Source organism: Chiloscyllium punctatum, chromosome 45, assembly GCF_047496795.1.
Source record: "Chiloscyllium punctatum isolate Juve2018m chromosome 45, sChiPun1.3, whole genome shotgun sequence".
Lineage (NCBI taxonomy): Eukaryota > Metazoa > Chordata > Chondrichthyes > Orectolobiformes > Hemiscylliidae > Chiloscyllium > Chiloscyllium punctatum.
Window position 1 is genome coordinate 57,130,853 of NC_092783.1, and position 22,523 is coordinate 57,153,375.

Sequence of the window (22,523 nt, forward strand, 5' to 3'; positions counted from 1 at the left end):
GGGTTAGTGCAGGTTTAGAGCTCCTGCGACGTGTATTTATCCGAAGCATGGTGAGAAACCGTCAAGAGTGACTGGGAGGATTTTTTGTCCACATCCCTGTACAATGCTGTTTCTTTTGCTTCCAACTAACACTGTCTCCTGCACGTTGAGATATTACTCTGGGGTATCTCAGGCAGCAGCATGTGACGCATAACATTGTCCCTGAGGCTCCAATCACTAAATGAGACACTTCAACTTCTTTTGCACTACATCACTCCTTTATTTACATCAATACTCAGAAAGTTATCAATCAGCTCTCAATTGCACTGTCTGAGCCTTCCTCTTCACATGCTCATCTTAGACTGGTGTCTTCCCTTTTCCTGATCATAGAATCATACAGTACAGAAGAGGCCCTTCGGCCCATTGAGTCTGCACTGACAAAAAGAAACCACTCTAAATTTATAAGCAAATTACTGCAGATGCTGGAATCTGTACCAAAAACAACAAATGCCAGAGATCGCAGCGTGTCAGGCAGCATCCATGGACAGAGAGCAGGCTAACATTTCAAGTCTAGATGACACTTCATCATTGTTCTGCTTCCGGAAGATTCTGCCCTTGCCCCTTCCCATCACTCACAACAACGTGATCAAGTTCCCCTTGTTCTCACTTTTCATCTACCAGCCTCCGCATTCAAAGGATCATTCTCCGTCATTTCAGACAACTCAAGCAGAATGCCATCACCAAACGCATCTTCCCCTGCCTGCATTTCACAGGGACTGTTCCCTCTGAGACACACTAGACCATTCCAAAACCATCAACACCATCCCCCTCCCCTCTGCACCTTCCCATATAACCGCAGCAGGTAAAACACCTACCCCTTCCCCTCCTCCCTGCTCCCCATCCAAGGGCCAAATCAGCATTTGACCTGCACCTCCTCCAATCTTGTGTGTGGTATTCACTGCACCCAATGTGGCCTACTCTACATAGGAGAAACCAAATGCAGACTGGGTGACCGCTTTGCAGTACGCCTCCAGTCTGTGCACAAGCCTGACCTTGACCTTCCCTTAGCTAGTTATTTTAACACAGCATCCTGCTTCCATACCCACATGTCTGTCCTCAGCATGCTGCTGTGTTCTAGTGAATCATAGCACAAACTGGAGGAACAACATCTCAACTTCAGGCTCGGCACTTTACAGCTTTCTGGACTTACTATTGAGTTCAAGACCTTCAAATTGTGAACCATTTCCTCCCTTTATTTTAGCTTGTTACATTCTGTTATCATATCCTCTCTCCTCGCCACCTCTGCCCCCCACCCAGTGGGACAATCTGTCCTTTCCAGTCTGGCAGGAGACACACCATTGTTCTGCCATTCTCACACTCCAATCACCTAATGTAAACAATCAACACCTTTTCTCCACTAGCACCCTACGCTCTCTACCTCCACACCACCCTCTCCCCTACGCTATAGCATGAATGCTATCCCCTCCACACTTAGTTTCAAAGTTAAAAATCACACAGTATCGTGTTATAGTCCAACAGGTTTAATTGGCTTTCGGAGTGCTGCTTCTTCAACAGGACAACCACGTGATGAAGGAGCAGCGCTCTGAAAGCTAGCGCTTCCAATTAAAACCTGTTGGACTATAACCTGGTGTTGTGTGATTTTTAACTTTGTCCACCCCAGTCCAACACCGGCATCTCCAAATCATGACATTTAGTTTCAGCTGTGATGAAAAGTCATCTCATTAACTTGCTCTCTGTCCATGGATGCTGCCTGACACGCTGCGATCTCTGGCATTTGTTGTTTTTGGTACTGATTCCAGCATCTGCAGTGATTTGCTTATAAATTTAGAGTAGTTTCTTTTTGTCAGTGCAGACTCAATGGGCCGAAGGGCCTCTTCTGTACTGTATGATTCTATGATCAGGAAAAGGGAAGTCACCAGTCTAAGATGAGCATGTGAAGAGGAAGGCTTAGGCAGTGCAATTGAGAGCTGATTGATAAATTTCTGAGTATTGATGTAAATAAAGGAGTGATGTAGTGCAAAAGAAGTTGAAGTGTCTCATTTAGTGATTGGAGCCTCAGGGACAACGTGTATGTGTCACATGCTGCTGCCTGAGATACCCCAGAGTAATATCTCAACGTGCAGGGGACAAGAAACAGCATTGTACAGGGACGTGGACAAAAAATCCTCCCAGTCACTCTTGACGGTTTCTCATCATGCTTCGGATAAATTTATGTCGCAGGAGCTCAGAGGAATTTCCACTGCCCGTGATAACGCACTAAATGACAATGCAGTGTGTACTCCCCATGCAAGCTGCCATTCAGGACAGTGACTACAGTCATCTACACACAGGTAAACAAGAGCACGGTGATTCAACAGGAATCCAGGTAGTGCTAATGTGCCTCTGCACACAGATAGGTGACATCACTTTGTTCCTGTTGATAGTATTGCGTTACACTATAAACTCACAGCCAGGCCAAAACAAATCCAGCACCAAGGCAAAGACTGGATCCAACATCAACAGAAACCAATGACTCAGACAGAGCAATTCCCCAGAGAATATAACCGATGACATCAGTTACTATGGCTGTAGGTAGTGTTATTTACATTTTGTAAACAGAGCACTAAGGAATATTGAAAAGCAAGTTTGAAATGCAATTTTTTTTCGCTTGACATTATTGTGAAAGAACAACTCCAAATCTGGAGATCAGATGGCCTACTCCTTGGAGAAGGTGGTGGTGAGCTGCCTTCTTGAACTGCTGCAGTCTTTGGGATACAGGGATGCCAAGTGTGCCATTAGAAAGGAATTCCCAGAGGATCACCCAAGTACACTGAAGGAAGGGTAATATATTTCCAAGGTCAGAAGTCACATGACACCAGATTATAGTCTAACAGGTTCTTTTGAAGTCACCCAGCTTTCGAAGCGCTGTCCCTGAGGTCAGGTTCTGTGAAAGCTTGTGATTTCAAATAAACCTATTGGACTATAACCTGGTGTCATGTGACTTCTGACCTTGTTCCCCCCCCAGTCCAAGACCGGCACCACCACATCATGATATATTTCCAAATCAGTGGGTGGCTTGGAGGGAAACTTGCAGTTGATACCATTCCCATTCATCTTGTCTTTCTAAACGGTAGTGGTTGTGGGTTTAGGAAGTGCTTTTGAGTAAGCTATTACAATGCACCTTGTAGCCGGTACAGACTGCTTCCTCTGTGTGACAGTGGTGAAGTAAGTGAATATTGAAGGTTGTGGATGGAATGCCAATCAAGTGGAATGTCTTAATGATACAATTGGAAAGTAGCTCTTGTGGTGCAAGGGTAACACCCCTTCCTCTGCTCTAGACTGTCTGGGTTCAAGTCCCATCTCCCTCAGACATATGTCATAACATTTGAACAGATTGATTAAAAATCAGACCAAAGTTCATTTCCAGCATCTTTGTTTTTTTTTAATTCACTTGTGGGTTGTAGATGTCGCTGGCTGAGCTAGCATTTTCTGGCCATCCCTAATTGACCTTGGTCACAACTGAGTGTCTTTCTCAGTCATTTTAGTGTCAACCACATTTCTGTGGATCTGGAGTCAACTTTGGGCCAGGTCAGGTAAGGGCAGTACTTTCCTCCCCTCAATGACATGAGCAAACTGCATCGGTCTTTTTTTTAATGACAATTGATTTTTAATTCCAGGTTTGTTACTGAGTTCAAATTCCACCATCTGCCATGAATCCCAAAATATTCTCAGAATTAAGGGGAGCCCATTTAAGATGCGATGAGGAGGAATTTCTTCTCTCAGAGGGTTGTGAGTCTTTGGAACCCCTTGCCACAGGGAGCTGTGGGGCAGAATCCTTGGGTATATCCAAGGCTGAGATGGACTCGATCAGTTGGGGAATCAAGGGTTTCAGGGAGAGGCAGGAATATCAGATCAGCGATAATCCTATTGAGTGACAGAACAGGCTCAAAGGCTGAATGGCCTACTCCTGTTTCCATTACTTACAGTCCCAAGGTTACCCAGGTCCCTGGGTTACTAGGCTAGTGCCAATACCACTAGACCATTGCCTCCCTTCACTGACCCATTTTACACCATGGCACATAGTCAGAATGACCCTCTGAGACATTAATTCAAAACAATCTGACGCAGTTTACCCAACATTTGTTTTTCACTAAATTACTTTCTTCTAATCCTTGTCAATTTCTTTCTCCTCTGTGGTTTTTTTTTCCATCTTTCTCACATCCAAAGATCAGATATTGGAGAGACAACGATAAAAAGGCATCGGCTGACCGCATGAGAACGCCAGGGCTGGAGTTGTCAGCTCGTGTCACGGGTCTGAGGCCCAGCACTCTATACCACGTGGAAGTCAGAGCCTACAATAGCGCTGGGAGTGGTCCTCCCAGTCCCTCTACAACCGTCACCACAAAGAAAGCACGTGAGTACAGACCTGGTGTCCTCATGTTATAACCTGCGGCAGAACAAGCCAAACTGAAGGCCAAATCCTGCACTAAACTACTCCTGGATATGAAATGGTCACTAGCAATGGGGAGGACTTTCCTTGTGCAGAGGGTGGTTAGAATATGGAAGAAAATATATTGATTTGATTTTTTTATTTGATTTGATTGATTATTGTCAGGTGCATCTAGGTACAGTGAAAACTTTGCTTTGTGTGCAGTACAGGCAAGTCATACCATACAAAGACCATAGGGTGGTAGAACAGAGCGAGGAATACAAAGTTACAGCTGCGAAGAAGGTGCACAACAAACAAGATCGACATTAGACATCCAGAAGTCTATTCACAGCAGGGAAAGAAGCTGGTCTTGAACCAGTTGGTACATGTGTTTAAGCTGCTGTAACTTCTGCCTGTCAGGAGAGGTTGTAAGAGATTATGAGATATTGCTTGACAAAGGCCTCAATCACTGACAAGCAGAAAAGACCACAATCAAATGAACCATGATCTGATTGAATGGCTGAGCAGGCTAGATGGGCCGAATGTCCTGCTGTTCTTATTTATTCAGATCTTATGAAAGTGAAAGGGAGACATAATTCAAGCCTTTGAAAATTTTTGAAGGTGCAGCTCAAGAATCCTAAATCTGAAAACCTCAGCACCAACTAGTTTTTGAATAAAGGATATTTTTGGTTTTCGGGTGAACTCACCCCTGTAGGTTTGTTCGTGTCCCCTCAGGTCCATTGGTAAAAAGTTTCTGTTGGTCTAAATAAATCTGAAAGTTCTTTTTCCCAAAGGCCCCAAGTGAACCTGTTGACACACTGAGTCAAAAAATCTTTCCAATTTGAGCAAAGCAAAGTTTATTCCAAAGGGCTCGGTGGCTCAGTGGTTAGCACTGCTACCTCACAGCAGCAGGGACCCGGGTTCAATTCCAGCCTTGGGTGACTGTCTGTGTGGCGTTTGTACATTCTCCCTGTGTCTGCATGGGTTTCCTCGAGCAGGTCAGGTGAATTGGCTATGCGAAACTGCCCACTAGTGTTAGTGTTTGGAGGAAAATGACTCTTCGGAGGGTTGGTGTGGACTGGAGGGGCCGAAGGGCCTGTTTCCACACTGTAAGTAATCTAAACTTGGAGTACCTATAGACTTTTTCTGGTCCGTTTTCAAAAACACCTTTGGTTTTTCAGTTCAGGGGCATGTGGATAAAGGATACATGTATAAATGTGTGATTGGTGAACACAACCTTAACATGACTGAATGCCAAATAAATCTACTACAATGAATATTCATTCAGGAGATGTGGACATCACTGACAACCTGGAGAAGGTAGTGTTGAGCTGCTTTCTTGAACCACAGTGCTCATAGAATCAATCGCAGTATGGATAAGGTCCATTCAGTCCAACAAGCCCAGACTGACTGTCTGAACAGCATCCCATCCAGACTCACCTTCCTACCTTATTCCTGCATCTCCCATGGCTAATCCACCTAACCGTACACGTCCCTGGATACTATGGGCAATTTGGCATGACCAATCCACCTAACCTGCACATTTTTGCACTGAGAGAGAAAACTGGAGCACCCAAAGGGGAGAATGTGCAAACTCCAAACAGTCGCTTGAGGTTGGAATTGAACCATGTCCCTGGCGCTGTGAGGCAGCATTGCTAAACACTGAGCCATCATGCTGCCCCAAGCTGTTAGAAAGGGATTTCCAGAATTTTGACCTGGTGATAGTGAAAGAACAGAGATACAATTCCAAGTCAGGATGGTGAGTGGCTCAGAGGGGAACCAACAGGAAATAAGGTTTCCATGTACCTGCTGCCCTTATCGTTACAGATGGCAGAGATCACATGAATGGATGCCATCTGAGGAGCCTTGGGAAGTTATTGCAGTGCATCTTGTGTCCTGTGGATGCAGTTTGTACTGTGCATAGGTGGTGAAGGGAGTGAAAGTTGAAGGTGGAGGATGGAGTGCAAATTAAATAGTTGCCTTGCCCTGAATGATGTTAAAATTCTGGAGTGTTGTTGGAGCTGCACTCATTCAGGTAAGTGGGGAGCATTCCATTGTAGCAATAAAGTGCATGTTAGAACACGGAAACATGCAATGCCTGTACGCATTCCCCACTCACATACAGGCAGCACCCACATACATGCATAAAGCTAATAACCTTCAGAAGCAGAGCACTCAAAGCCCCTTAGATAACTTGCATTCTTATAATAGAGGAAAGTCACTCTCAATAACATAAACAGCCACAATAAACCGTGAAGATTAAACCTCTCAATCCAGAAAGGCATTTTCTTAACAAAAACAAAAATTGCTCAAAAAGCTCAGCAGGTCTGGCAGCATCTGCAGAGAGAAATCAGAGTTAACATTTCGAGTCCGGTGACCCTTCCTCACGACCACTACCTTCTCCATGTTTTCAATCACTGCCAGACCTGCTGCGCTTTTCCAGCAATTTCTGTTTTTATTTCTGATTTACAGCATCCATAAATCTTTTTTTTTAAATTAAGCACTTTCTAAAGTCTCACTCTTGCATTTTCACTGTGTCTTATTTTGTTTTTCACTTCCCAAGACTTTTTCCGCTGACTGTGACTTTGCCAGTTTTCTGGGTAACCACTCATCCCTGTTAAACATAAAACTTAATGGTTCCCAAGCACCCTCCAGTTGGCCATCACAAGATCAGCATGAGAGGTGTACATGTGTCCCCCGTGCCTAGATTTGAGGAGGACAGTGCAATTTCTGAGGAGGACAAGGAAGCATTGGATACAAAATGAGCAAAAGGCAGCAATTGACATTTCCCAGTGAAACTCTACAGTGTATTGAGGAAACCCCATTTGTTGTCAGCACAGGAAAAGGTTTATTTTCCCCCATGGCTTTGGCCAGCATGTGACCATAGTCCCCACACTTAATGACTAACCTCGTGGTATTCTCTGGATAATAAATCCAACTGTGCCAACACAACCCAAGGACAAAAATATATGTGTATTTATCAAACAATACAAATAGCCAATACATTGATCTATCTCCATTTATGAACTAAGTCAGGTATCTAATTAAAAACCTCAATAAAATAGTTCACCTCTTGAATTTCAACAGCAAGTGGTGTTGCTCACTGATAGACATGCAATGAACAGTTCCCATCTACATGGATATTAAAGTAATCTATGTCCACAGCAGCAAGACATAAACTACATCTAGGCTTGGACTGATAAGTATTAATTAAAATTTATGCCACACAAGTGCAAGGCAATGAGTATCTCCAACAAGAGTTATTCTTGTCCAGGGATATTCAACGTCACTGAAAGTTCCCCACTGCTAATATCCTGTGATAACCATTGGACAAAAACTGAACTGGACTGGCCATATACATCCCATGGCCATAAGAGCAGGTCAGACGCTGAGAGTTCCAGATCAGCTCCTCACACTCCAACCACCTGAATGCCATCCAGAAGTAACAAGTCAGGAGTGTGATGGAGTACTCCCCACTTGCCTGGATGTGTGCAGCTCCAAAATAAGAACATAAGAACTTGGAGCAGGAGTAGGCCATTTGGCCCATCGATCCTGCTCCACTATTCAATAAGATCATGGCTGATCTTTTCATGGCCTCAGCTCCACTTACCTGCTCTCTCTCCATAACCCTTAACTCCATTACTGTTCAAAAAAGTATCTATCTTAACTTTAGAAACATTTACTGAGGAAACTTCAACTGCTTCACTGGGCAGGGAATTCCTGCACTCAAGAAACACTCAAAAAAACTAACACCACCCAAGACAAAGTAATCCATTTGATTGGCATCCCATTTCCCACCTTAAGTTTCCATTCCCTGCGCCACTGGCACATTTTGGCAGTAGCATGTACCATGTGCAATACATACTGCAGAAATTCACCATGGCTGCATTGCCAGCGCATCCCAAACCAACAACCGCCACCATTCAGAAAGAAGAGGGCAGCGGATGCACAGGAGCACCATCACCTGCAAGTCCCTCGCCAATTTACACACCATCCTAACTAAAGAGTACATCACTGTATCTTCACTGTCACTGGTAAAACCCCTGGAATTCCCTGCCTAAAATTCATATTAATAGGTTTCGCTTTTAAGGCTGAGATGAGGAGAAATTTGTTCTCTCTAAGTTGGAATATTCTCCCCCTGAAAATGTTTGAGGTTGGTCCATTGTATTAATTCAAGGCAGTATTAATTAGATTCTCGATAGCCAGGAGAGTCAAGGGCTGTGGGGGGTCACACATGAAGGTGGAGTTGAGACTCCAACCAGATCCAGCTGTGATCTTATTGAATGATGGAACAAACCCAAAGGGTTGTATGGCCTTTGCAGAGAGAAAACCAGTAAAGAATAAAGATCATACTTGGAAATGAATGTATTGGTCATTCTGAACCGCTATTTTGAAATGTACAAGATGGGTCAGAGCAATATGTCTCTTTTACAACAAAAGTAAAAAAATGCTGGAGAAACTCAGCAAGTCAGGCAGAATCTGTGGAGAGAGAAACTGAGATCATGCTTCAGGTCCAGAGTACCTTCTTTAGCAATTTCTGTTTCAGATTTCCAGCATCTGCAGTACTTTATTTTTTGTTCTCTTTTGCCAGGTGTTTTGGGTTTGCCGGATTAGTGGTGCTGGAAAAGCACAGCAATTCAGGCAGCATCCGAGGAGCAGGAAAATCGACATTTCAGGCAAAAGCCCTTGCCTCCTGGGATAGTCCAGAGAACTATCTTACCCTACATGGCCTGCAATATTCCAAGGAGATAGCTCAACACCACTTCCACAGCAGCTATTAGGGCTGGTCAATATGTACTAGCCTAGCTGACAATACTGATAGTTCATGAATGAATTTAAAAAGTGGCAAAATAAAATCCTGACGTCACCTGATGCAGGAACGATTGCGATTTCAAATAAACCTGTTGGACTATAACCTGGTGTCATGTGACTTCTGACCTTTTTCATCCCAGTCCAACACCGACACCTCCTAATCAAAATAAAATCCCATCAGAAATCTCCCCCTGTCCCTATGAACGTCATTCACAAATGACTGAGTATTATTAATGGGCTTCATATACAGTGAAACATTTTAACCTCGCCCTGGTATATCTGTGTAATGTTATCATCTATTATCCTGGCTATGGAGATCTGTTCACATGCTGAAGGATGGGGTAGTGTCTATTCTGTTTTGCTCTTAGTGTTAGGAATTACTACCTGCAAACAAATACCAAGAGGCTTATGCATAACCTGAGACTCTGGGTATCTCTATATGCAACTCACCTGCTTTTTAAATAAAGTATTTATTGTAGATGATGGCAATGATTTTTAGTTCCCAAAATGTTCACTTCATCTAGTTTGATTATGTGGAATTTCCAAAAGTGGATCTTTTGTGTAAATCTGGTCCAGTTTTACTTTGAAGTCATGAGTTTAATTTTTCGCTCTTCTTGTGTTCCCCAGCTCCAAACCGCCCACCAGGTAAAATCTCCTGGAGATCAGCTGGCTCCTGGGTCAAGATCAAATGGGATCATGTCAAGGCCTTTGAAAATGAATCTGCTGTGGCTGGATACAAGGTAGGATCAGGAAAATTCGACATCAGCTTATGCAGTTCTGTTACTTCTTTTTAATTCTCTGCCGAAGAGCATCTCTGACCCACAGGACCATGGTCTCTATCCATGGTAGGATATTACGCCTGAATCCACCCCATCCAGAATAGATCAGATGAACACTGTGCAGTTAGTGCCTGTTGATCCACTCTGCTCACCCAGCTGACTGAACCAATTGTCCCCCCTCCCAGAGAGTCTGAGTTGCTGTGTCAATGTACATTTTACAAACATGTTGTAAAACATATTTGTAAAAATGTTCTTTCTGGCTGACCAGGAATCTCTTCAACTATTAACTGTTTGCTGAAAGAAAACAGAGGGTTGTAGTTGATGGAACATGTTCATCTTGGTGTCCAGTTACTAGCGGCGTACTGCAAGGGTCGGTGTTGGGTCCACTGCTGTTCATCATTTTTATAAATGATCTGGATGAGGGCTTAGAAGGGTGGGTTAGTAAATTTGCGGATGACACTAAGGTCGGTGGAGTTGTGGATAGTGACGAAGGATGTAGTAGGTTGCAGAGAGACATAGATAGGATGCAGAGCTGGGCTGAGAGGTGGCAAATGGAGTTCAATGTGGACACATGTGAGGTGATACACTTTGGATGGAGTAATCAGAATGCAAAGTACTGGGCTAATGGTAAGATTCTTGGGAGTACAGATGAGCAGAGAGATCTCAGTGTCCATGTACACAGATCCCTGAAAGTTGTCACCCAGATTGACAGGGTTGTTAAGAAGGCATACAGTGTCTAGGCCTAATTAATAGAGGGATTGAGTTCCAGAACCAGGAGGTTATGCTGCAGCTGTATAAAGCTCTGGTACAGCCACACTTGGAGTATTGTGTACAGTTCTGGTCACCGCATTATAAGAAGGATGTGGAAGCTTTGGAAAGGGTGCAGAGGAGATTTACTAGGATGTTGCCTGGTATGGGAGGAATGTCTTATGAAGAAAGGCTGAGGGCCTTGAGACTGTTCTCGTTAGAGAGAAGAAGGTTGAGAGCTGACTTAATAGAGACATACAAGATAATCAGAGGGTGAGATAGGGTGGACAGGGAGAGCCTTTTTCCAAGTATGGGAACAGCAAACATGAGGGGACACAACTTTAAAGTGAGGGGAGATAGGTATAAGACAGACGTCAGAGGTAGTTTCTTTACTCAGAGAAGTAAGGGTATGGAATGCTTTGCCTGCAACGGTAGTAGATTCGCCAAGTTTAAGTGCATTTAAGTCGTCATTGGACAGGCATATGGATGTACATGGAATAGTGTAGGTGGGATGGGCTTCAGATTAGTATGACAAGGCGGCACAACATCGAGGGCTGAAGGGCCTGTACTGCGCTGTAATGTTCTATGTTCTATATTACTCCCTCTCTTGGCATAGGGTTGGAAGGCTTTACAAGTTGATACTCAACCTGTTGAGCTACATTGTGAACATATCTTGGTTGGCCATCAGGCCCTGGACTGAGATTTAAAGTGGGGATTACCTGGTTCAAAGGCAGGACCCGTACCCACTGCCACAACAGCACCCTTCTCAGGCCAAAGATTCTGCCCTGTCATAGAGTCATAGAGAAGTACAGCACGGAAACATACCCTTCAGTCCAACTTGTCCATGCCAACCAGATATGTTAAACTAATCTCATCCCATTCGCCATATCCCTCTAAAGCCTTCATATCCACATACCCATCCAGATGCCTTTTAAATGATGTAATTGTACCAGCCTCCACCACTTCCTCTGGCAGCTCATTCCATGCACATACAACCCTCTGTGTGAAAAAATTGCCCCTTAGGTCTTTTTTATATCTTTCCCCTCTCACCCTAAACCTATGCCCTCTAGTTCTATGCACACACACACACACACACACACACATATATATATATATATATATACACACACATATATATATATATGCACACACACACACATATATATATATATATATATATACACACACACCTTGAGAAATGGTTAATCACGTGTAAAATTCTGGAGACAATATTGTGGGATGTGTTCAGAAGGTGTGATGCATATACAAGCCTTTCTGTGCAATTTAACGACTATCCTAATAAGAAACTGCTTGTTATTTTAGGTACTGTACAAGGCTGAAGATCAATCAGAAATCAAAATGATAGAAACCAGTAAGAACTCGGTGCAAATCCCATTTACCAATGACATGAGCTACCTGGTGATGATCCGTGCCTCTGGAGAAGGAGGAGATGGTGCAGCTGCAAAGATCCGAATATCGAAGAGCTCAGGTCAGTCAGTAATCTCCCTGGGCTTTGACAGAGACTTGAACTGAAAGATGAGGAGATGGTGGCAGAGCCAGTTGGAACAATACAATTTGGAAGCCAGACAGTGAAGCTCTTCCCTCATGGCTATTATTTGTGCTCTTAAAGCAATTTTCAAAAAATTGATGCTTGGAATGTGAGAATCACTGACAGCATTTAATACCCTTCTCTAATTACCCTTTGAGCAGGTGCTCGTGAACCACCTATAACTTGATGAGATCTTGGGTCATTTCAGAGTCAACCACATTGGTGGTAGGTCAGACTGGGTAACCATAGCAGATTTCCTCCCCTGAAGGACATAAATGGGCTAGACATCTTTTTTAAAAAAATAATTACGCAGTTTTTCAAGGTCACCATTACCATGGCAAACACCTTCCCCAAGGTTGACGGAGTAATTGAATTTAAACTCCTCCAACTACCAAGGTGGGATTTGAACCCATGCCCCCACTGCATTCATCCAGGCATCTGATTTACAAATCCAGGACATCACCATTGTCCTACCATCCCCTCTGATTAGAATTACTTTGGTTGTTGTTCAATGATACTAAGTCTTCTTCTCTCAGAGGGTAGTGAATCTGTAGAATTCTTTACTGCAGAGGGCTGTCAAGGCTGGGTGATTCAGTATATTCAAGGCTGAGAGAGACAGATTTTTAACCAGGAAGGGGGCAATAGATTAAGTGGAAAAGGCTGGAAAGTCGAGTTGAGGATTATCAGATCAGCCATGACCTCATTGACTAGCAGAGTAGACTCAATGGGCTGAATGGCCTACTCAGCTCCAACATCTTAGGATCAGCAATTGACCTGAGAAAGCCCAAAGAGATGGGGCTGATCTGGTTCTGGTCCAGTGCAGAGATTCTGCACTAACTGAGATTTCCTCATGAACTAATCCCCCAGCTATGACTGATATCCCTTACAGGCACACGCAGACTGACCCACTGTCAAGTTGGAACCTTCCCTATGACCATTTCAGGGAAGGATAAAACCAAGGGAGGGCTTCAATGCATTCTCAAGGGTCACTTCAAAATGCTTTGTCAGAAATCAAGGTCCTCTTTGTCATCAAGAGATTAAAGGCAAAGTTGTCACAGCCCATCAGACCACTCTCCCATTAGAGAGAGACAACTGGTGGTGGTTTAATCTGAGGGCCACAGAAGAGAGTCCTTGATAACACCCTCAGCCAGTGCAGAGATTGAAACCATGCTGTTGGCATCACTGGACATTGTAAACCAATGAATAGTGGTCTAGCCAGTTGAGCTAAACCAAGCAGCGCCCTCACCATCACCATACCCCCTCCACCCCCTGCGTGTACACACACACACACACACACACCACAGACGAAAACGAGAATGCATTTATAAAACAGTGAGGGATAATGTAGTTAGGAAGAAACTGTTGTTCCCACCAGGGAACAACAATGTAAGGGATTGACAAAAATAAAGCAATGACAACAGAAAGAAAAACATTTTCATGCACTGTGGACTGACATTGGGGTGGAAGCAGATTCACTTGTGGGTTTTGAAAAGGGAATTGGAAGATCATCTGAAGACAATGTGCAGGTTTACAAGAAAAAAGGCAAGGAAGTGAGATGAACTGAGATTCTCACAAAGAGCTAACATAGACTTGATGGGCCAAATGGCACCCACCTACGCTATGACCATTCTGAGATTCTGTGGAACTGAGATATTACGATACTGAGCCATGGAAATGCTGTGGAGATTTCTCTGGAATTTTAGTAAACTAATGATAAGAGTATTTCTGTGGAGTCTGGTCAAGTTGTTTGTTCTTTGAGTAATTTTTTAGCCTGGGGTTACAGGCACCTGTCGGGTTCCCTCATCCTTTCCCCCCGGGTCTCGCTGATGTGTTTGTCTCTCTGTCTGTCTCATTGATGGACCCCCCCGGGAGCACATTACTCTTTGAGGGAATGTGTAATAAGCCCCAGACACGTTGGATCAACATTTCCACGCAACTCTTTGCCAACATGTAGTGCCTGCTGGGGGCCACTCATAGCAGCATTATCTGCTTGTAAACATGGGGGAGCTGATTGCATCCTTGACTCAATTGCTTAGTTTAACCCACTGACGTCAGGTAGTTGCAAGAAGCAGGTTAGTTTACAAACTGAGCTGTAGCTGACTTGTGTCAGCAGTTTGTTTGAGCCCTAGTTGTAATCCTCCTGACTAAGCAGAAATAAAGAGTTCCAAGATGGCGTGGGAGTTCAACCCCTTGTCATTCCATTTGCCTTTGCACCAGGTCCTGAGGTTATACAGATGGATCAGTGGTTAGCATTGCTGCCTCACAGCACCAGGGACCTGGGTTCAATTCCATCCTCAGGTGACTCTCTGTGTGGAGTTTGCACATTCTCCCCATGTCTGCGTAGGTTTCCTCCGAATACTCCGGTTTCCTCCCACAATCCAGAGATGTACCGGTCAGGTGAATTGGCCATGCTAAATTTCCCATTGTGTTGAGGGATGTGTAAGTTAGGTGCATCATTCAGGGGAAATGTAAGTAATAGGAGAATGGGGCTGGGTGGGTTACTGTTCGGAGGGCCAGTGTGGACACACTGGGCCGAATGGCCTGTTTCCACGCTGTAGGGATTCTATGAGATGGAGGGCACTCACAGGTAGGTAGCAAAGAGTTTTGTTAGATGTGCAGAATAGGTCCTGATAATGTCAAGAGAGAGCAGGGCGAGAAATGTTTGTTTAGTTCAAGACCTGAATGGGACAAGGAGAAGGTGGGAAGAGTGTGGGATTTGTGGGGAATTGGAGAAAAAGGGATGGGTGACAAGGAGCGCTGGTCTCCCCAAGCAGAAAGATTGTATTCCAGGAGGACTGTGTATCATTTAAAGGCAAAATACTGTGATTCTGAAAAGCTGAACTAACATAGAGAATGCTGGAGAAACTCAGCAAGTCTGTGGAGAGAGGATCAGGATGAATGTCTTGAGTCTAGTTTACTGTCTTCACTTTTTCCCAGTCCTAGTTTTCCTTACAGACCAGCAGCTGAGAGTAATTTTTCCCTTGTTTCTCACAAGGCAGTCACCATAACCTGGGATTTCCACTTACCCAATCATTATCTCCCATCCTCTCCCCCCATGGTGCCATTCATCAGGCCTGATCCCTGGCTGCAGTCTCCATCCTATAACATTCCACTCTCTCCCACTGGTCAAGAGACTGTATCTGACCAGGTTCAGGTAACCCTTAGTCAAATGTTTCTGGCGTTCAGATTGTTATTCTCACCATCAGTTCAAGATCACAGTTTATCTCTGTGTCAAAGGGATAAGGGCAAAGTCACCACAGTCATACCAGACTATAGGCTGTTGTCTCATTACACAAAGATGATTGGTAGTGGTTTTACCTGAGGGTCATCATCCCTCGGGCAAGGAGAGAGGTTGAGAAGGAAGTGTCCTTCATGGTAACATTGGCCAAAGCAGGAACTGAGCCCACACTGTGGGTGTCACTGCATTACAAACCAGACTTCCAGCCAACTGAGCTGGAGATAGAGTTGATGGAGCCAAACAAGCTACAGGTTCGACCATCCGATATAAGACCAGATAAGTCTGTAAATTGTCCTTTGCAGGCCGAAAGTTGATACGAAACCTGACATAGGTTAGCAATTTTCACCAATAGCCATGCGCACCTGTATACCTGCTGTACCATAAGGAATCACCAACAATTATCCAGCACACAACGTAAATTTACCAATCTCTCATCTCCCAAAGGGGAACCAAAGAAGCATGATCCAAAAATGGAACTGCAATGCTACAGCACCAACTTCCTGGCACATATGTGCTTGGAACATACAAAGCCTGAAATTATCCACCACACACCCCCCACCCCTTTTAGATGCATAGAAGTTAAGAAGGATAGCCCCAGAAGCTGCTACATAGCCCCAGTGGGGGTAAGTAAAGAGTTAGCATTGATTCAGCCAGTGCTATGGGACAGGGACTGATGTGAACCACCCAAGGTTAACTCTGAGTAAATAGATTTTAATTCAGCAACAAGCAAGCCCTGTGTAATCAATTTCACACCCTGCGTGCGAGGTGTGGCAAAGTCTTGCTGGGGCAAGTCTTGAATAATAATGTCATTCTTGATCTGCAGGCACCAGCATGATGGTGAACAATTCAGGGGCACAAGTCCTCCACAACATCCTCTTCACTGCCATACTAACACTTACTACCATTGGCTGCCTGGAGCTCTGACTGCGACCATTCACCTGCATCGTTGCTGCACGCCATTTCCCAACGAAGGATGAGTCATCCGACACCAAACTGTTTATAGTATTAAAATGTGACATTTGTCTGACAATTTTAGGTAGAAAATTTCATACATTTGGTGACTGGGGAAAAGTCTTACTAAAGAAATGTGAAAAAAAAACTTTTTTTTTGTAAAAAAAACCAAATGTTTGGAAAGCATCAACGCAATGTTTTCATAATCGAATTTATTTGAAGGTAGTAACCTGGAAGTTAAATTGGACAACAATAGATTGGGCTGTATAGAACAATCTTTCTTTATACTATGCACAGCACTGTACATTTGTATATACAGTACAATGCACAATCCAAGCAAGAGTTCTTGGTTACAGGGTTTCCATGGTCCAAGGAGACTCCATGAGGTACAAGCTACTTCACAGAATGTATTACATTCGTGAAGTTGCAAGTCTCATTTCTTTTTTGGCCATTAAGTCTTCTCGGTTCCTGGGCCCCCTACTCCCATTTACTTAGCCAGTGAACCTACTTGACTAATATTTTCTCCACACCCCACCCCATCCAAAATGTTAAATTACAAGGAGAGATTACAAAAATGAGGGTTGTATCACCTGGAGTTTAAACAATTCGGGTGTGATCTGATCAAGACTGTCATATTATTAAGGGGAGCCAGTAGGGCAGGTAGAGAAACTGTTTCTGGTAGTTGGGAAAGCCTAGGCCTAGGGGTGGTGGGTGTAGCCTCTAAATTAGAAGCAAGCTTTCAGGAATGTAATTAGAAAATGCTTCTTCATGCAAAGGGTGGTAAAGCTTTGGAACTATCGCAAACAGCGGATCAACTGTTAATTTTACAACTGAGGTTGACAAAGTTTTGACATCTAAAGAGTAAGGGGGCAAAAGTGGGTATAGGAAGTTAGGTTGCAGATCTGCCAACATCCTAGCATAGACCTGAGAGGCTGAATGGCTCCTCAGGTTCCTGTGTCCTATGATCTGAGTCCCAACACAGTTTTCCATTTGAACCCATCGAGTTAGCACCTTTCATTGACATAGTGAATCAGCACCAATGGAAGACTGGTTTGGATGAACTGTGTATATTGACCTTGATCTTTGAGAAAATGCTGGATATTTCCGTGTGGTAGTCCACACTTTCCTGCTGAGCCCAGAGCCGAGGGCTGTCTGTGGATCCCAAGTGAATGTGGGCAAACCTAATGTTTGTTAGGCAGGGGAGTGTTAAAAGCGATGGGAAAAAGACTGTACAGAGAGTTAAAAATCAGCCAGTTGAATGGTGGAGGGACCTTCAGATTCTATGTCCTTTTCTTCCTGTGTGCAGGGATGGTACAGCCAGTTCTGATACTCAAGTTTTGGGAAAATGCAATTGAACAATCACAGAATTGGCAATGTCAATACATCTAACACCTTCAACCCTTCCAGACAGAATCAGAGTCATTCATTCATCAGATTTATTGACTTCAGATTATCTCTTGTCTTTGGACAAGTGGCAACGGGAGAATATTCTGATTGTCAAAGTGGTGTAGAGAAAGTGAGGACGTGTTAGTTTCTAACTGAATACTGGTGGCCTAAATGAAGGGACAAACCCAGCCAGTTTAGATGCAAAATAGTAGTGTCCCTACCTCTGACCCAGGAGGTTTTGGTTCAAGTCTCACCAGCTCCAGAGGCATGGTGTAACATTTCTGAACTGGTTAAATAGAAAATATCACTCAGTTCAGGTTTGCCTACATTCAGCTACAAACTAAAGGAGACATAATTTTAGCCTAACATCATGATGACAGCATTTTGTACATTTTCAGATCACATTACACCACTACCTTGACAGCATCTGATGTCCTTTAAAACATCTCAACAGCCCTCAAAATGGAAGGCAGCTTAGCAACCAATCAGGCATTGACCTTCAAGATGTGATGTTTGGCACACAGCCAATCAAATGATGCTGCCAATACTGCAATGAAACAGTGACTGGACTGTGGCCAGCACTGTAGTTTACAGACTGTTGGTGTCTGTCTAGTTCCACGTGTGCAAGTGGTTGTCAGTTACCACTGGGGAAGGGAGGGAAAGCATTGGAAAGGACAAGGTTAGGTTATATTGGGATTAGGGGCAAATAGGGTAAGGTGAGATAGGATGTAGGAAGGAGAAGAGTGGGATCATGGAATGGGAGGGCAGTGTATCGTTGAGTAGGGAAGAGACTGGTGATTGATCTGTGTGAATGGAAGAACATCATAGTTATGGTAGGTTTAACCTGTAGCAGATGGGAATGGGAGTAGCTCATAGTGGAGATTTGTAGCATCTAGATGGGATTGATTATAGATTTGTACAGGATGAGGTCTTAATTCAAAACTTTTCCTGGTGGAATATGTTTAATTTATTTTATTTAATTATACATTAAATTTGTTTTGGAGGTGCAGGAGCCAAGTGTTTGGGACGATGGCTCAACACTTGAAGGACTTGTGAGTATCAGAATATAGTGCTTCTGTTGGCCTGCTTTGGTAATTGGACTCAGTGCAATACAATCAGAGTCCCCAAGCACCAGGAGTTCAGTGGGTGATGGAGGTGACCCTTAGCAGTTACTGAATGGTCAGTTTTATTATAATGGAGAAAAGACTGTTTACTGTGTGATGTTCACAATGACACAGTGTCAGCCTTGTGAATATAAACAGAACTCTCACCACTTAATTGACCTGGATTCAAACGAGCAGCTTTTTTTTTTGTTGGGAGGGTGGTGGAATATTCAGATTGTTAAAGTGAGAGCCATTTCCAGATCACTGACTCTTCCGAGAGAGCCTCAAGTGACTCCAATCATACCACTTCTGTGCATGCAAAGGTTGATGAATTCATAGAAAAACTTGGAGAATTGAAAGGGTTACTCTTCCAGTTTCAGTCATTGAGAGCAACAGGGGAAGTTAATGAGGAGATTTTTTTGGGAACTATCCTTCAAGTCTCAAACTCCAAGCTTCCTTCAAGTGAAGCTGCACACTGGGAGCAGGGTCTCCCACACATTGATCCTTCAGGTTCATCTGGCAACTGGAGGTGCTCCTGCTCCCTAGCCAAGATTTCCTTGACCGTTTAGGGAAGGGTCCTTACTTACCCATTCTGGCCTCTGTGTGTCTCAAGGCCCAAATGCGATTGACACATTGTGGGCCTGTGAAACAGTCCTACCAAGTCACTCTGTTCAAGGGCAGTTACAGGATGGGCAACCAAGGCTGACATTGTCAGTGATGCACACATCCCAAGACAGAATTTTTAAAAAGCAATCTCTCAATGATAAAACGTGAGCAAGAGAGAGAGACTGACAAGTTTTCAACTACTAAAACAAGGTGAGGATTAAAAGAAAGCGGCTGACCTTTGTGTTCAGAAGAGAGAGAACAGTAGGCACTGAGTGACAGACTGAGAAAGGAAACTGAAAATAGTGGTGGTCTTTTCATTGTTGGATCAGACATGCGAATTGAAGAAACACTCAAAATGCCTCTTTGAGCCAGAAACTGCATGCTAATATATCAGACTAGAAATTTAATTCCTGATTCTGTGTTGAGTTGGCCATTCTCCACTGTAGGGTCAGGAAAGGGTGCAACATCAAACTCTAAAGATAGAGATGGAAAAATCAAGATTCACCATTTGGATCAACAGGCATTAATTGTTGGAAATAGAAGGAGCACAGGGTTGAGCTTAGCCTTAATACGCTGTGCATTTATGCATCACCACAGGACGTCTAAACAGACAGAGGGACTCTGCAATGGGGGAGGGTCATGAACACAGGGTAGGAACGTGGACAAAGAGGTTAATCATTCCTCGTGTCCATTAGTAACCACTGTCCACCCACGTGCACTTACAATCAGGGCTAAGCTTAAAAAATGTGATTGTGCTTTTGTTCGTGGTACTTTGCCAGTGACATTCATGTGTTGGTGTTCGGGGCTAATTCAGTCCTTATAACTGTGCTTCCCAATCACATTGACCAGGAGAGCAAAATGTAAATATTCTACCAGGCACACAATGTACACATTATTTCTATTCCCTGAAGAAATACAAGGGTAGAAATTATGATGCCATTATATGAACACCGAACACATGGAGGGAGGAATTTGATTTGAAATGTTTGTGGTAAGCTGTGACCATTCTTCTTAAAAAGCAAACCTTTGAAGAGCCCTTAGATCCTGTAGCATCGTTAGACTTGTCACTTTGAGAAATATCATTGTGATAGCCCACCCAATTAACGAGAAGTCGTCGATATCTTTCTTGTCAATTGAGCGTTAATATAAAATCAAACAGATAAGAAACAAAAGAATGTACACATCAGAGTATTTGGTGACCATGCCAATTCATTTTGTAAAAACTACACTTTATGGGGTGCCATATCCTCCTCCAAAACACTGATGCGCACATTTCATCCTCTCAACATGTATCCCTACTCAACAAGTCTCTCATTCCTGCCTTATCCCCCATGAAAGCAGTTATGTTCTATGTTGGAAGTGGTATAGAAACAACTTCACTGCTTTGGAAGCCTTTCGGGTAAGAGGGCCCTGTTCATCATTAGAGTGTTGGGACATCAATTTACTCTATTAATGGTTTTGCTGTGAGAGCAGTGAGCTTCTTCAGAGAACAGATACGGTGAGGTGAGATCTGCCAAGCCAATCATAGAATCCTGTGGCAGAGCAAATCTGATGGGCTGAATGGCCTTTTGTTTGCTGCTCCATTTGCATAGAAGGGAAGTGAAGTTCAGGCAGGTAAATGGAGTCGGGATCCAGGTCAGCAAAGGAATAATTGAATGGGATAAAAGACTCAAGGGAGTTGAATGACCTTTTTGTAACTCATGACCCTTTTCTGCAGCTCCGGCAAACTGGCAGACTAGATCAGATCTAGAGCTGGAGGCTGACTTGATGAGATGAAAGCCAATCACAAAAACTTAGGCTGCCACCATTCACACTCACAAAGAAGATACGCAGTTAATTACCGTTCCAATACCTTTGGGAGTGAGGAACGGGAACTGATGGTAATGTGTAAATAAATTCACTAATCTCAATGAATAAAATTTACTTTCTCTAATTAACGCCTCATGTTAAATGGAAAAACAATTGTACCCACATCTGTGATGCTCACAGGGAGTTCAACACTTCCATAAGAAAACAGAATGTTTCTGTTGAGTTTGAATGAATCATCTTCATCTGCTCAGAGTATCAGACACATTAATGTACTATATTGTATTTGATTTATAAATAAAAGCCTGGCCTCCACAACCTCTTCCTAATAAAGTATTACAAAGACTACCAAATGGACTTGAGTGAAATTTAATCTGAAATCAACTCCAAAATTGGGGCTCTATCATCCAACATACTTGAAACTTTTTCACCTTTGCCCTCAGTTTAATTCCAATACTGACAACACCATATATCTTGTCTGCCAACAACTGTCATATCTATTACACATGCCTCCAGCTACTTCAGTCTTCGGCAGCTCAATTCCTCACTATCCAACCAATCTCTCCTGCCCTATGGTATTACTGAATGGCAAGAATGTTCTTCCCACCAAACTCCTTCAAAACCATTGCTCAGTTCAATCTTTTTTCTGTTTCCAGTTAGAGTCACCATTGTCCCATCAGGCTATAAGGATGCTTTCCTATGATAGAGAGAGAGAGAGATTAGATTAGATTAGATTTAGATTAGATTAGATTACTTACAGTGTGGAAACAGGCCCTTCGGCCCAACAAGTCCACACCGCTCCGCCGAAGCGTAACCCACCCATACCCCTACATCTACATTTACCCCTTACCTAACACTATGGGCAATTTAGCATGGCCAATTCACCTGGCCTGCACATCTTTGGACTGTGGGAGGAAACCGGAGCACCCGGAGGAAACCCACGCAGACACGGGGAGAGAGAGAGAGAGAGAGAGATGATCAGCAGTAGTTTAACCTGAGGGTCACTGTGCCTCAAGCGAGGAGAGAGATTGAGAAAAGTCATTCATGGTAACCCGAAGCAATGTGAGAATGGAACCCTAACTGGTTGGTATCACACTACAACACAACCTGGCTGCCCAGCCAATCAAGCACCATAGGG

The 22,523-nt window shown here is 43.6% G+C and overlaps 1 protein-coding gene across 2 annotated transcripts in view; it reads left to right on the top strand.

Annotated features, from left to right (window-relative positions):
• Window positions 1-21,726, top strand: part of cntn2 (contactin 2) — a 226,217-nt gene extending 204,491 nt beyond the window's left edge. For both annotated transcript variants that reach the window (XM_072563850.1, XM_072563849.1), the window contains 4 exons: window positions 4,207-4,393; window positions 9,848-9,960; window positions 12,070-12,235; window positions 16,357-21,726. In XM_072563850.1, the coding sequence (XP_072419951.1) occupies window positions 4,207-4,393; window positions 9,848-9,960; window positions 12,070-12,235; window positions 16,357-16,457 (567 nt within the window). In that variant the 3' untranslated portion in view covers window positions 16,458-21,726. The remainder of the gene's footprint in view (window positions 1-4,206; window positions 4,394-9,847; window positions 9,961-12,069; window positions 12,236-16,356) is intronic.
• Window positions 21,727-22,523: the final 797 nt, after the last annotated feature.